At 41.7% G+C, this 14,937-nt stretch overlaps 1 protein-coding gene across 2 annotated transcripts; it reads right to left on the minus strand.

Moving 5' to 3' along the window:
• Positions 1–30: 30 nt before the first annotated feature.
• LOC108237216 (epidermal growth factor receptor kinase substrate 8-like protein 1) lies at positions 31–13,878 on the minus strand. Of its 2 annotated transcripts, none has more exons than XM_017418505.3 (19): positions 13,788–13,878; positions 12,960–13,018; positions 12,702–12,860; positions 10,415–10,564; positions 10,263–10,342; positions 9,168–9,280; positions 8,949–9,004; positions 8,741–8,870; positions 8,566–8,654; positions 8,406–8,480; positions 5,940–6,088; positions 4,682–4,826; positions 4,008–4,051; positions 3,824–3,926; positions 3,601–3,726; positions 3,354–3,504; positions 1,958–2,123; positions 1,713–1,845; positions 31–1,211 (listed from the first exon to the last, which is right to left on the minus strand). In XM_017418505.3, the coding sequence occupies exons 2-19, from the start codon at positions 12,987–12,989 to the stop codon at positions 1,125–1,127; spliced, it is 1,986 nt and encodes a 661-aa protein (XP_017273994.1). In that variant the 5' UTR covers positions 12,990–13,018; positions 13,788–13,878; the 3' UTR covers positions 31–1,124. The 2 variants fall into 2 exon arrangements, with proteins under 2 accessions (XP_017273994.1, XP_017273993.1); XM_017418504.3 differs by having other exon boundaries at positions 8,949–9,007.
• Positions 13,879–14,937: the final 1,059 nt, after the last annotated feature.

The raw sequence follows: 14,937 nt of genomic DNA on the forward strand, positions 1-14,937 counted from the left end.
TTCAGTACTAATATCTGACATGCATCTCCATATTTTAACAAATCGAGATTTTTCTTTTTTTTTTTTTCCTTCGAAAAGTGAAAGTTGTGAGTTGAGCTGTTTCGGTTTGATTTGTACTGTATTGGTGGCGAGTTTCTTGTTCTATCAGTTGTGTCAGTCTTGATTTTTTAATTTTTTTTTTCCTTTTTATTTATCATAATGAAGTTTAAATGGTATGTTCAGAGTTAGTGTTGGCGTGTGAAGCAGGATGCTCAGCAGTGACAGGCTGGGAACGCAGTCCTAAAAGTACACAGAAGACCAAGGATTTGTCCCAACATGAATGAAATAATGTAACAGGAATTCTAGTTAAAGGAAAACAAATTTTATTGAGCCCACTGCTTTTCCCCCTACTGTGTTGAGTCATCTTTATGTTCTGCTGGATTTTTTTCTTTAATGTTATATTAAAAGAAATGATCTAATAGCGTCTGCTGACCTCTTCTTTTCAATGAAATATGTTTTCCATTCATGCCAGAGTTTCACTTCTTATATGCAGAGTCGTAGTTACAGCTGGTTTGGTCAAATCCTACGACATCATGTGACATGGGTTCACTCTTAAACTGTGTTGGGCATGACTCTCAGCTGCTACCACATCAGACTCTAATTCACCATCTTTATATCAGTTTGTTGGCTGAGGTCTGTCATCTTGACTCCAAAATGTAATCAGTTGTAGATGTTCCTCTAATGATTACTCTCTAAAAGTTTCATTAAATTTAGTCCAGTGGTTCATGAGATATTTTGCTAACAGACACAGCATCACCCGCCTTCGCCTTCTGACAGCAGTAATTATCTAACCTAATAGATGAGAATAAGAAGAGGGGAGCACTGCAGTGTTTAAATATTTATTTTTGCATAGCACCTGCTCGCATGACAAACCTAACTTGCAGCGATGACATCATCGCCGCCGCCATGACACGCTGCTGTTCACAAACAAGGCGTGAATCACCTCGCTCACACGCATTTGTCCTCTGATAAATACAAATCACTCAACAGTACGCTCCTCGGGACAGCTCGAAGCAGAAAAAAAACAACAACAATAAAAACAACAACACAAATGGTCCGTGGGACGCGCCGCGTGGCGTCCCGGCTCACAATGTGCTGCTCTCCAGCTTCAGATCCACCTTCATCTTCTGCTTCTCCATGACCGCTTCCAGCTCCGTGGCTCGCCGAGCATCCTGAAGAGAGAAGATCAGGTTCAAATTAATAATAATAATAAAAAAAGAGGTGGTTTGTTTTTGTATTGAAAGACCCTCAAGATTGAAGGCTAAACTCAACTATCTAAAACGATGCCCATTAAGTTGTAACAATAATAACCATGTCTCTAAAGCTCTGAAAAAGGAATGCATGTCGCCCGCCGCCGATCAAGCCGGTTTTAGACTGAGGACATCTTGTGCTGAGACGGGTCAGAGTTATAGATATTTTCTTAAAACCTTGAGGATTAAATTATCTCTTGGTATTATGAGAGCTCTCTAAACGTATTCACACTCACATGACTCTCAGCTACTTCCACGGCAAATTTTAGCTCACAGTTGACATTTGAAGATGTGATTTAAGGAGTTTTGAATACGTTTAGCTGATTACATGTCTATCTTTTAATGTGGTCAGATATTCAACAGCTGAATTAATATGGACCTGAAAGAGACGAGCTTCAGCATTACTTTCTGTGTAATCTGTACCTCCAGCAGCGCTTTCTGCACCGTGAGCTGACTGTACACTCTGGCTCCCTCGTCTGGAATCACAGCCCGCAGTTCTTCCTTGTTGAGCGAGAAGAGCTGTGCCCCTGTCAGCACCCCGAGACACGACACCGTCCTGTGGGAGGCGCACGACAGAAATGAGTCCAGGGTCGACCTTCGAATGATGACGACAAACACGCACGTTCTTAAAAACGTAGTGGTTTTTCATTAGAGGTGACACCACTCACGGTTCGCTGAAGCCCTTCCCTCTGAGCCACTCGGCCACCTCCTCCGGAGGAGAGTGGTAGTTCAGAGGGACGGAGGTCTCTGCAGAGCGATGGATGACCAGGGGTTTGCTCAGACTGGTCTTTCCATTGGTCAGCCTCTGGAGCAGCTCGTCGTTCACCATCGTGACTGAAAGCGGGAGATCCAAACACGTGTTACATTTTAGACCATTGTGGTCAAATAATACCGTTATCAATCCTTTAAACAGAACAAAGTCCATTAGACCAATGATTCCCAAAGTTGGGGTCAGGACCCCAATATGGGTCACTCAACACCAAGTACATCTCTAGATATCAACTAACAATAAAATACTTCGTTTTTATGCTATGTTTGCACCATATTTGTTACAAAAACTTAAAATACAAGACCATAAATTGATTTTAAAAATAGCATAATTGATGTTAAGACTGTTTGTGTTGTTATTATGTCCTTATTTAATGGAGTCATCAGCATTTTTGGATGTTTAAACAGCCAACAGATGGCTGTCACTGTTATTTTATGGGTCGGAAACTGAAAAGTTTGGGAACCACTGCATTAGACTGGTCTGTCGGGTGCGGGGCTTTGTTTTCAAATTAAATGTTTTTCCTGAATGAACTTTTTTGCGTCAACAGGCTCTAATATTGACTTTCAGTCTTGTCCTTTCCTCAGACAGATTTCTCCAGAAATCTTTCGATGATATTAAGAACTGTAGATGATGGGATATTTAAAGTCTTAATTTTCCATTTAAGAACATTCTTCTGAAATTGTTCCACTATTTTCGACAGTTTTTCCACAGACTGGTGAACCTCTGCCCATCTTTACTCCTGAAATGCTCTTTTTATGCCCATTCTTCTTACCGACCTGTTGCCAATTAACCTAATTAGTTTCAAAATGCCACAAAAACCATCTACAAAATCCACAGCTTTTTGTTGCCCTTGTCTCTAAGTTTTTTGAGATGTGTTGCTGCCGCCAAATTTAAAACCTTTTTTTTCCCCAAAAAAAATTGTACTATTTAATTTAAACATTTGATACATTCCACTGTGAATAAAATATGGGTTTATGAGATTTTGCAAATCATTGCTTTTTGTTTTTATTTACATTTTACACCACTTTTTTTAAGAATTGGGGTTGCATTTTCAGCATTCGAAACAGGCTACTTACAAATCAGAGCTAACTAGACAAACTAAAAAGGTTAGATAGAAAACATCCAAAACTGTTTGTGAATTGTGTTTCTAAAAACCCAATAACTCTGTGTATTGCTAAGTTATATCTGTTAAAAAAAATGCAAATTACCACAAAGTAACATATAACAAATACATTGTAACACTTCATTCATTACTGTAGGACTACTGTGAGAAAAACAAACGTCTCATTTCTTACCTCTATCTGTTTCATCTGCGACGGATGAAGTCTGGGAGTATGGCGGTAAGCTGCGAGGGCGCTGTGGGGAGTGGGAGGGAGTGAGGCGCAGAGCAGGGGGGCTCGGTGGGGCGACAGACAGAGTCTTGGAGAGAGGGGGTGCAGCTGGAGCCTGCAGGGGAGGGAGGAAGGGAGGGAACAGGGTGAAAAATGATGCAGGGATGAAGAGGTGAAGGTTTACCTGTGTGTGTGTGTGTGTTGGTCTTACACTGGGGGGTCTGCTGGTGACGGGGCTGTCTACGTGAGCCGCAGGTTCCAGGATGTTGAAGGGCACAAAGCCGACCTGATTGAAACGATTGCGAACCTTCCACCAGCGCTTGGAGGACTCGATCACCTGTCGGATGGAACTATTCGGTAACCAGGACTGCCCTTCAGTGATGAGGGAGAAGAAAACGGATGCAGACTTATCGTAAAAGTCCCATGTTCCTCACCTCCAGAGTCTCTCCCTGCTGCACCGACAGCTCACTACTGTTCCTGGCGATGAAGTCGTAGCTGCAGCTGTAGATTCTCTCAGCATCAGGTGGGAGTATTTCTCTAAAAAAAAAAAGGAATGAAAAACTCAAAGCACTGCCAAAGGAGAGCAGCTGACCGACGATCCTATTAAAGATGACTTACGAGTCACTGATGTAGATATCCGGAGGATGACGGGATTGTTCCTGCTGTGGATAAACGCAAGAAAAACGATGAACATTCGTGCTGAGAGCATAAAGATGCACGAACATTTGTTGGTAATCAATTAGGATCAGTAGATTTGAACAGACTTTAACTGTTTGTGAGTTGCACAAAGGAAAAGGCAAACAGCTTTTACAACCTCAGTTCTGAAAAAAGCTTGGGAAATTTTGTAAAATGCAATTGAAACAGGACCATATGTACCACTTTTCCACAGGACCCCTGCCCTCTCGTTGTCTCTCCCCACTTTTTCAGATGCGTTGCTGCTATAAAATTCAAAATGACCTTGTTTTTTCAAAAAATGGTACAATTTAGTTGAGACATTTGATATGTTTACTATATTTCACTGTGAATATAAGGAGATTCGCAAATCATTACATTTAGTTTTTTACTACATTTTAGAAAACAGCCCAACTTTTTCAGAATCGGAGTTGTAGAACTCTGGTACTGAAGCTCAGTAACAGGTTAAGTCAGCCATGTTGAAACGCCACTACAAGTAGAGCTTTCATAGATGACGTGTTACTACGTTTCATCACTTCACCTGGATATTGTCAACAGTCACCTGTCCCGACACACAACAGAGGACGTTCTGAACTAAATGCTACACAGGCATTCCATACCTCTTGTTTTACTTGGAGGGCTTCATATTTGTGCTGTGACTCCACCGGGTCCTCCCAAACCTGTCCGTCTGGACGCAGGGCTTCCGGTTTCCATCCGTCTAAGAACACAGGTGTGTACGGAGAGACGGGCCTCCGGAGCTGAGAGCTGAGAGAGAACACGCAGTCACTTCCTCTGACCTCACCGCAGCTGATTCCTACTACAAATAATGCAGCTGAAACTGTGATTAATGCTTAACAACCAGCCTATACTGGTGCTGACATTTTGGATTTTAAGGCTGTAAGGACAAAAGTCTGGCACCGGTGGTGATTGTAACAAATCTGGGTCAGAATTAATATGTATAAATTTTAAGGCAGTGAGCAGACAAAGAATGAATGAATCAGTTTAAAGTTGACTCAAAGCTGGATTAATGATTGATGCCTGTGAAGTTTGAAACTCTGTCAGTTTTGTTTGGTTACGGGGTTGAAAACATTTTGTTCAGATAATGCACAAATACTTTAAAGAATGGAATGTGAGCTTTTTATAATACAAATATGTAATTAGACGCTGAGCATTTCTTGAAGGAATGCATATCGCCCGCCAACTTTCATGTCAGCGTTGTAGACTGAAATCACCTTATGTTCAGACACAACAGAGTTGTAGCTGTGTTGGTCATACTTTTAAGATCATGTCATCATGTCATGTGATATCACACGGGCTCACCGTGTTGTGAATGATTCTCAGCTACTGCTGCATCAAATTTTAACTCAGTATCTGTAAAATTGACTTAATTATGATAAGTTTTGCGTTGGTTAATCTTGATTAGCTGCGGCATCCATCTTGAATTGAATTGACTCCAAAAGTTAATCAGTTGTAGACGTACATCTAGTGATTACTATCTGAATGTTTCATCAAAATCCATCCACTGGTTCATGAGATATTTTGCTAACAGAAAAACAGGGTTAACTCCCACAGTTATCTAAGTTTTAGGCACTTGGAGTTTGTATTATTTATGTTTAGCTACTACCTCACCAAATGTCAGCACAATATCTGTAAAAATGACTAAGTTGTAGCAATGTTTGTGTTTTCTTAGGTCAGTTGGGTACTACCACACCAAACTTTAGATCAATATCTGTAAAATCGTAGCCTTTTTTGTGCTAAATTAGGAGCAACAGAAGAAGAACGAAAAAGAAAGTAAAACTGGGTTCATTATGTGGTGTTGGATAAACGGCAGACTCAGATTACTGATGCCTGCATGCGTTTGTGTTTGTTGATGCTGACCGAGGGAGCGTCCAGTTGGACCCCAGAGCCGTCCACAGCTCCCGTTCCTCCTCAGTCAGGCACTCTTGAAGCAGAGAGACGGCGGAGGTGGTCATGGCGGGGCTGGATACTGACGCCCCGTGAGCCGGCCCCCCCGTTGTTTTCACCATCTGTAACAGGGAGACACTAAGTTAGAGTCCATCGCATTAGAACCCAATGTTCTGCTGGAGCACAATCAAAGGCAATCGGGGAAAAAAAAAATTAAAAAAATTGATGCATTCATACATAAAAGCCGCAAATAGAAACACAAAGACGTGGCGTGCGCGCCCTGAACCAGCCACTCAGGTGTGTCCGAAATCAAACAAAAATGTTCCAACCTTTCATGCTCTTCGAAGATCTAATTCTAACATCAAAAATATTAGATTTGACATTTACAGTATTTAAAAGCTGCCCTAATTAGTCAACAACCACAATAAAGACCACAGTATTGGTTACATTTCAGGGCATAAAGTATCTGTTTCTTCTCCAATTCTCTCTAATTGGTTGCAGCAGCCAGGCGGCAGCAGCGAGGCCTTTTCATCCGTAAGAATGCACCTCTCAAATCTAAACCAAACGTTTGAGAAATCCGCCCGGAAAAACACAATCCTTCATCTAAATGTGGAGCAGGCAAGTCGGATCGAACAAATGCTGCAGTTATTGGGCTTTCGGCCCTTTATTTAAGCTGTCGTTCTGGGAACTGCCCTGTGTAAACACGGAATCCACATGTCGTTGCCAACAACACGGCTGAACTTCACGGCACATTTTCCATTATTTTGACATGACACATGTTTACAGTCGTTTGTTTAAATCTGTGTGTCTAATCACTTCTTACAGGTAAACAATATGCCTGGTAGAAATCACAAGAACAATAAAAAGTGTGTGTAGACATTAGGCGTATCTCTCATTCCTCTAATATGACCCACTGGGTTTTCTTTTATTGATTTCCACCTCTGTGGAAAATTATGTGACACCAAGAGCCGGTGTTATGAAACTCTGTTCACTGAAGACGAAAACACGCAAAACCTAGAGAAACAGCATTTTCTGTTTCTGTTTTGGGAATGCTGAGTGCTAAAGGACTGCTAAAATCAGCTGAAACTGAGTTGTAAAAGCAAAAAGAAGCAAAGCAGTAGCTAGAAGCTAAAACTATCAAAACTTTAGCTAAAAGCAGCAAAATGTTAGATAAAAGTAACAAGCAGCTGGATGAAAGTAGCAAATGGCTAGCTAAAAAGTGTCTAAAAGCTAAAACTAGCAATAGGCTACAAAAGTAATCTTTTAAAATCTAAAAGTAGCAGACCTAAAAACTATAAAAAGCTATAAAAAAAGAATGGTGGCAAAAAATTGTAAAAATTCTAGCTAAAATCCAGAAGTAGCAGGACGATAGCTAAAAGCTAAAAGTAGCATAAGATTAAACTGGAGCCAGTATGCAGAAGCAGATTTCAAACAGAACAATGTTTCTGAAGGAATCAAAGAGATCTCAATGTGTTTCTATGGGGAAGATATTTGTAAATGAAGGGAAATATTTCAAAAGATTTAAATGTCACAAAAACTGAACATCCCAGCACCCTTCTCCTGAATGAGCTAAATGATTTGATGTATGAATGTATAAAAAAACACAAAGTATGCAGATGTAGTTAGATTGCATAAAAGTACAGAACCCCCTCCCCCAGTCAGATTCATACAATAAAGAGGCCTCATTTTGTCCATCTTGGATCAACAATGACTCAATTTGAAGCACCAGAAGTGCTACAGCTAGCTGCCGCTTTTTGCTTTTGCAAAAAAAAAAAAAAAAAACCCATAGAGTTACTATATATGTACATATCTGTGTAACAAAAAACTCACGGCAATGTAAAGATTTTTAAAATAACCTTGATTTGTTTTAAGACAACATTGCTCCCCTCTGGTCCCAGTACCACTCAGACTAGCTGTTAACTAGTTAAGAAGAATTAAACTGCTTATCTGCAAACTGAGCTCAATCAAAACGCCATCTCCAACAGGTAAGATATTAACTGTTAATAATCCTTTCACAAAAGGTTGAACTATCAAAAGGTCATTTTTACTTTTTATATTCTACGGGTCTCTTTTAGGTCACAGTTTGAGTCCCTTTGGTCATTTTTACATCTTTTTCACCCTTTTGTAACATTTTTTGTCCTGATTTCAGGCTCTTTTAAAACAATTTTCTGTCTTTTCAAAGTCATCTTCTGTTCTCTCTCTCTCTCTTTCAGGGATATGTATTATATTTCTGCCTCCGACCGTCCTGTCTTGTTGGACCCTATGTTCTGTGTCCGGTTGGCTTCTTTTGTAATCAATATGATCACGGGACTGACAGAAACTAGATTTATTTTAAGACGTTCAGCGTGATCTCTGTAAGCCTGTTCGGAACAGACAGCACTCCGTGTTCACAACAACAGCAACAGCAGGTGCTGAAGTATTTTTGTGACGCTGACTTACTATGTCGAGAGGTTTGAACACATGGTGTACGAGATCCTCTGATGAAGGGCTGGCAATGGTGGATTTCAGACGAGCCTAAAGACACAACAACAATGACACACGGATTTAATAAACTGCTGTGCTGACAAAATATGAAAAGTGAATCAACTGGCTCACACACCAGAAGGCAGAAGCAGTATTTGAATTTCTGGAAGATATCAGTGAACTCATCCTCGTGTGGGGGCTGGGCTTTTTCAGCAAGTAAATTATCTGCAATTCAGGGCAAAAAAACAAAACAGTGATGAAGAGTTACTACACCCCGACACCCTTCAAGAGATGTTTCCGCCTCCTTTTACCTTCGGCGGTTTGTTTTTTGCTTTTCTTCTTCTTTTTCTTCTTCTGGTTTAGCACCGTCGCAGCGTCTGCAATTTGCTGCAGCTTGCCCATGAAGCGCTCAATGTCGTCGAAGCAGTGATTGAGGATCCCCTGAAGAGAGGCGGAGCGGGTTTAATTCAGCCGTTTGTGGGCAAAAAGCCTGTCAAAGGTGGCCCGAATGTAACTTACCACTTCTCTCTCTGCACGTAGGAGTGCAACATCAGGCCCGGCGTTCAGTCCGTTCGCTGCTTTAAAAAGAAGTTCAGCCATTTTCAGTCTCCTCTCCCCTAGATTTTGAATTTCTGTCCTCGTTTTTACCCCTGCGAGCCACCCCGCGCCCCCTCCTTCCCGAACACCAGCGCACAGAGCCATCTCTGTGCTCCTGAGAAAGAATGACTTGTTTCTTACCTCTGAGTCCAGGGTAAGGTGGAGGGTTGACTGGAGGGGGGTTTGGAGCATGTGGGAAGGGTGGGCTGGGTATCCCGTACTGCTGGAGCATCTCCTCTTCGCTCTGAGCAGACCTGCAGGATGAACAGAGAGGGGGGGTGGGTTTCAGCAGCTCGTCACGGCGTTTTGGGCCCCAGGTCAAAGGTGACGGCAGCCCTCTTGTTTATGGTGGCTGATCGCTCAGCGGTTGCCTCCGGAAACGCCCTTCAGCAAGGACTCGGGAAGTCCGACACGCGTTTAAAACGCCGGCAAACTCATCCCAAATCTGAGGTCTTTTAATAGAGGCACGTTTGGAGGGAAAACGAGCAGATCTCTGATCAGCCAGATGAATCCTGCAGCCTTTGGAAATTCAAACGCAGCTCTTGTTCAGGTTGCGAAAAGTTGATTCAAACACATCACTTCACAGAAATAAGCCTGACACTCCTCCCAAGATGAACTGTTTTCCTAAGTTTACGAGCTGAGGCATACCAAAGATACGTCAGAGAGTAGACTAAAACGATCTGATAAATTCCACCTCCTGTCTGTCTTACCAGGTAGAGATGCCCTTCACGCGTCCTTTTAGAAAATAGAGTGTTCAGCCCAGCAATGCTCTTCTGCTGTCATCAGTCTTTCTGCTCCTGCGCCTTTCCGTCACAATGGACCTTGTTATCTTTGTCACACCTTCTTAAGCTATGTGGAAACTGGTCAAACGAGTCCCTGCCTCCCTCTCTCAGCTGTTTACACTGCCCTCCCTGTGTTCCTGCCTGCCTGGCCTTGAACAGGTGGACTGCTGACACTATAAGGCTGCTTTCACTGAGTGGGAAAATGAGACGAAACAGCATGAAAGGGGAAGAAAATAAAACTGCTTTATAGGGGGAAAAAAGGAGTCCGAACATCAACAATTGTCTTTAGCTCGTACTTAGTTGTGTATCGGTTATTATGTGGCCAAAGAGACATGGGCACAAACAGGAAAGGAAAAGTTTAGACACGATCAGATTAGTTGTTTCCCCGTTTCTCAAAAGACATTTGTGTTTTCTAGGATTAATTCAGAGCGTGTGACCACGCCGCTCCGTTTACCTGAGATCATCGGGCTCCTTCTTGGTCCTGGTGGAGGAACTTGAGACTGCTTGTGCGATGTCGTCACAGATTTTCTCTGCCTGCGAGAGTGACCTGTTATTGTAAAACCTGAAGCCGAACGAAGTGACTCACTGCGTCAGACAGGGACCCACCTTCACAATTTCACAGTTGAAGAAGTGAATGTCGGGCTTCTTCTGGTCGGCACCTTGGCAGACCAGCAGCAGCAGGGACGGGAAGTGTTTCTCCATGCTGACGGCCTCGCAGCGGAAGATGTCATCGAAGGCGTACTTCTCCAGCTCATCCTGCGTGAAAACTGAAGGTCATTATGAACGCAAACATTAGTGGCATTTCTCAGCTGATCGCAAAGTAAATAAAGACACTGATTTCGTTTAAAGGGCGCCAACGCACATCAGCTTTCTATGGTGATTCTCCCCTTTTCTGGGAAGCAAACTAGCCTCAAATAAAAAAACTACAACTTGTATTCAAAAGGTTCTTGAAGAGGGAGCGGCAGAATCTTCAGATAGCTACATGTGTAATTTTTTATGTTTGTACGGTGTTTTATGTTGCGCATATGGCAAGTTAAATGGATCCTTTTTTTTCCAGGTTGGAAGATAAAATTTACAGATCAAGAATAATGGGAGTCAATAGGAGTTTGGGTGTGTGCACTTTGTGCTCTGGGGCGATTTGAAAGAAAAACATCTACGTGTTTATATATATATATTACATATGAAATGTAAAAGTTGCTTAAGAAGGGTGTGTTTACTTGGAAAATTCTGACAGCTCAAAAGTTCGAGTCATGTGACCTGTGATGTCCCCCAGTCTGACAGCTCCATCCAACACACTCATTATGAAACCCAGAACTGGACAAAAACTTCCCAACACTTAAACTGGGATTTTACACCAGTTATATAAATGATCACATAAATGAACCATTTGCTGACAGTCCAATATTTTACGGCCTGCTTAAGGTTTAAATGATGTTTCTACTGTAAAGAATACCTGAGCTATAAATCTCCAAATACGGCTGAGGTTGTTTTCAAAGGGTTTAACAAAATTTGATTGTTCTCTATGTGGAAAATTTATAGTGTTTTTTTTATTTATTTATTTATTTTCTTTGATAGATTTTGTCAACACTTCACCTTGAATCACTACTAAAAGTCAGAACACACTGTAATAAATAGTAGTAGTAGGAGTGCTTTAATGCTAATTGCTGTTGGAAAATTATGATGCTGAGCTGAACACTGATGGCAGGATCTCTAAAACTTTCCCGAGCTTCTCCACGTTGGAAGCCCAACATGGTTGAAAAGGCGAGACTGTAAAGTAGGTTGGCTAAAAGCAAAGAGATATGAGATGGCATATTTTGTTCCTGATTTCAGTCACTGTTCTCATAGTACAAGAATGAATGTCAGAAGAAAAGTATGTAATCCTGAATTCCAACACAAAGTGGACCGCCCTCTGTGTACAAAGTTTTCTATAAAACCTGTTATCACCGTTTGATCGTTGTTCATTCATATCGCTGGACTGTTTAATGTGTTAACACTATACAAATCTCATCAAAACACTCACCTTAATTGTTTGATTCTCTTTATTTTAGACCAGAAATGATAAATGGTGCTACATTAATGAACTGGCATCCTTAATTATTTTTCTCTTAAGCAGAAGTTGTTCCTAAACTGCCTGAAACTCCGTCTGCAACAACAAGTCTGGTTGTTAGATTGTTACTCGAGACATTTGCATGAAACCTCATCTCTGGCTAAAGTAGCACACCTCAGATAAAAATCAGCACTCTGATGGTTTGTAGTACGCAAAACCTTTCAGACGGGAGAATTCAAAAAGCCAGCACGGTGCATTTTAGGTCGTAGGAGACATAAACGTGTTGTACATCATGAGAAAAATTAGCTCGCAAACATGTTCAGAAAAGAAAGCTCCCCCGTTTTGCCAAAAATAAAGACAACAACTAAAAACAAATAAAGGCTTAGCATTTCTTGAAGGAATGCATATCGCCCGCCACCTATCATGCCAGAATATCAAACTAAGATCACATTTTTGAAGAGAAATGACAAAGTTGTAGCCATTTTGGCCAAACCTTAAAAACAATCTCACGCTCAGCGTCGCAGATGACCCTCAGCTACTTTATATATAACTTTATGTGCGATGTTATGCGATATTGCAGGATGTCAAGCTCAGAGCATGTGTTGGGAAGGACTCTCAGCTACTACCACATCAAATTTTAGCTCAATATCTCTTCAATTGACAGAGTTATAGCCATATATCCACCCCTTGAATAAAAGTCCAGCTCCGTCACTGAAGCTATGCACAAGCAGGGGCAACAACATCATCACCCACCTTTCAGAAGGCGATAGCAAATCTCTAAACTGAGCTAAATGCGGGCTCTTGAAGCAGCGTCGACCTTCAGGTAAAGGACGAACCCGCTCTCACCTGGCTCTGCACGTCTCGGAGAAGGATGGACTCCTTCCCAACATCCAGGAACATCTGTTGGCTCCACAGCTTTTTCTTCTCCGCCAGGAAGGAGAGACGAGCCTGAGCGTCCTCCACACTCTGGACATCGCCGTTGTGGAGCGAAAACGTCAGCAGGTGCTACGTACCATTCAAAAGAAGGCATTATTAGAAAGCGAAGACATCACAATTGGTCACTTATTCTCACAAGGCTGTATTTTTTTTTTAGAAAGGACTTACATTAACCAGGTGCCTCGTGGTGCCCGTCATCTTTCTCTGCCTCAGTGTCAGCTGCTCTGCTGTGAGTAGAAACCAAGAACTTCAGCTTAAAATCAGAACACGAATCCTTATCCCACAGATTTTGTTTGACTAATGATGATGTGAATTTCTCTCTGCAGCAGGGTAAATCTTTGCCAGCCTTTCTCTGTCCTAACAGGTTATATTCAAATTGGGCCGTCCCCTGTTTGGGTCTGTCAGCCTTTCCTGCCTCCACCTCGGAAACAAAGTTCATACTGTGCGAGCGAGGAAGCTGCCCAACCAGTCTGGCTGCACCGCGATCTCACTGTTCAAGCTCTCGGCTCCTCAGCATGCATCAGTACAGGATTCACTGGTATTACAGAGAGCAAACAGCAACTCACACTTCGTTCACGCTGCTTCTGTCAAACATATACACAGTCTGTCCCGTTAAAGAGACGGTTTAAAACAAGTTCCTGCACCAGCACTACCGAGAACTGATGCAGGATTATCCCTGGTTTTGCTTCAATCCATCAAACTCTGTCAGACTTTGTCATTGAGAAATTAGATTTGAACCAGTCAAATCAATGATCCGGGTAATAATACAAAAAAGTTTTTCATTTAGGTTAAATCGACATATCCTCACAATCCATCAGTCTAATAGAGAAGACAGAAATGTTTGTGGAGACTGAGACGTTACATCAAATACCTCATTAACAGAGACTTAAAAATGTAAAACACAAGAAACAATTTCATTTAAAATCACTGAAGAGTAAAACAGCAATCAAGGAGAAAGAATTCAGAAATGTCATCTATAATCTCGAATCCACTCACCTTGTGTAGTAAGTTTCCACTGCTGTTGCTCCGGTGTGATACCAAAGCGTCTGCTGAGTTTCAGTGAGACGGCAGGTGCAGCCGACTCCCCACCAGAGGTATGACAACCCAAAGGTGTGTCACCTCCTCACCTCTCAACAGTCCCGCCCAAACACAATCATACCTGGGAGATAAAAATATTTGTTCTCAATCAACCACCCTACTTACAGCCAAAGAAAAAAAAAAAGAAACATTGTTTTTACTGCAGGGATGTGGCTTTTTTTATAGAAGAAATCTCTATTTTCTCAAATAAAAACAAAAAGATTGGTGGCAAAAAAAGCAGAGCAGGAGGTAAAAAGAACACAACTCTGGCTGAAAGCAAAAGTAGCAAAAGGATAGTTAAACAGAGTAAAAGACTAGTTAAAAGCTAAAGTAGCAGAAGGGCAGCTATGGATAGCATGAGCTAAAAGCTAGAGGTTAGAAGCTAAAAGTTGCATGACCCAGTTTCAGTCTCCAGCTGTTGGACAGATTTTCTCTCATCTGTCTCTGCAGTACTTCCATAAACAGAGGAGCTCATGGTTCATTCCCTGAGTGCAGGTTTGCCCAGGACCTGTGGCTGCAAAACAAGCCCAAACCATCACCCCTCCACCACCGTGCTCGACAGCTAGTATGAGATTTTTTTGTACTGACAAGGTGTTTGGTTCGTGTCAAATGTTGTATTCCGGATCATGCCTCTCGGCTCAAGTCGAGTCAGTCCAAAAAAAAACAAAACAACTTTGTTTCAGAAGTCTCATGGTTTGCTCAGATATAACTTTTGCAAACCTGAGCCACGTTGAAATGTTGTTTTCAGAAAGAAGGAGGTGTTCTCTGGCATCCCTCCAAACTTGCTTGTTTGTTTTCTAATTGCCCTGTCATTAACGTTTAACACGTACCATGCTAACTGACGCCTACAGAGACTGGGATGGAGTTTTGGGGTCATTTCCTGGAAAATTGCACAGTCTGACCGCAGGGTGAACTGGAACTTGCAAGTAGATTGACACCTTTCTTGGCTGTTATTATTATTATTATTATTATTATTATTATTATTATTATTATTATTATTATTATTGTTATTATTTCAGGATGATGAGCTCCAGCCTGTTTGAAACGGCCTTATCTATGTTTCCAGACT

This window comes from Kryptolebias marmoratus, linkage group LG17, assembly GCF_001649575.2.
Source record: "Kryptolebias marmoratus isolate JLee-2015 linkage group LG17, ASM164957v2, whole genome shotgun sequence".
Classification (NCBI taxonomy): domain Eukaryota; kingdom Metazoa; phylum Chordata; class Actinopteri; order Cyprinodontiformes; family Rivulidae; genus Kryptolebias; species Kryptolebias marmoratus.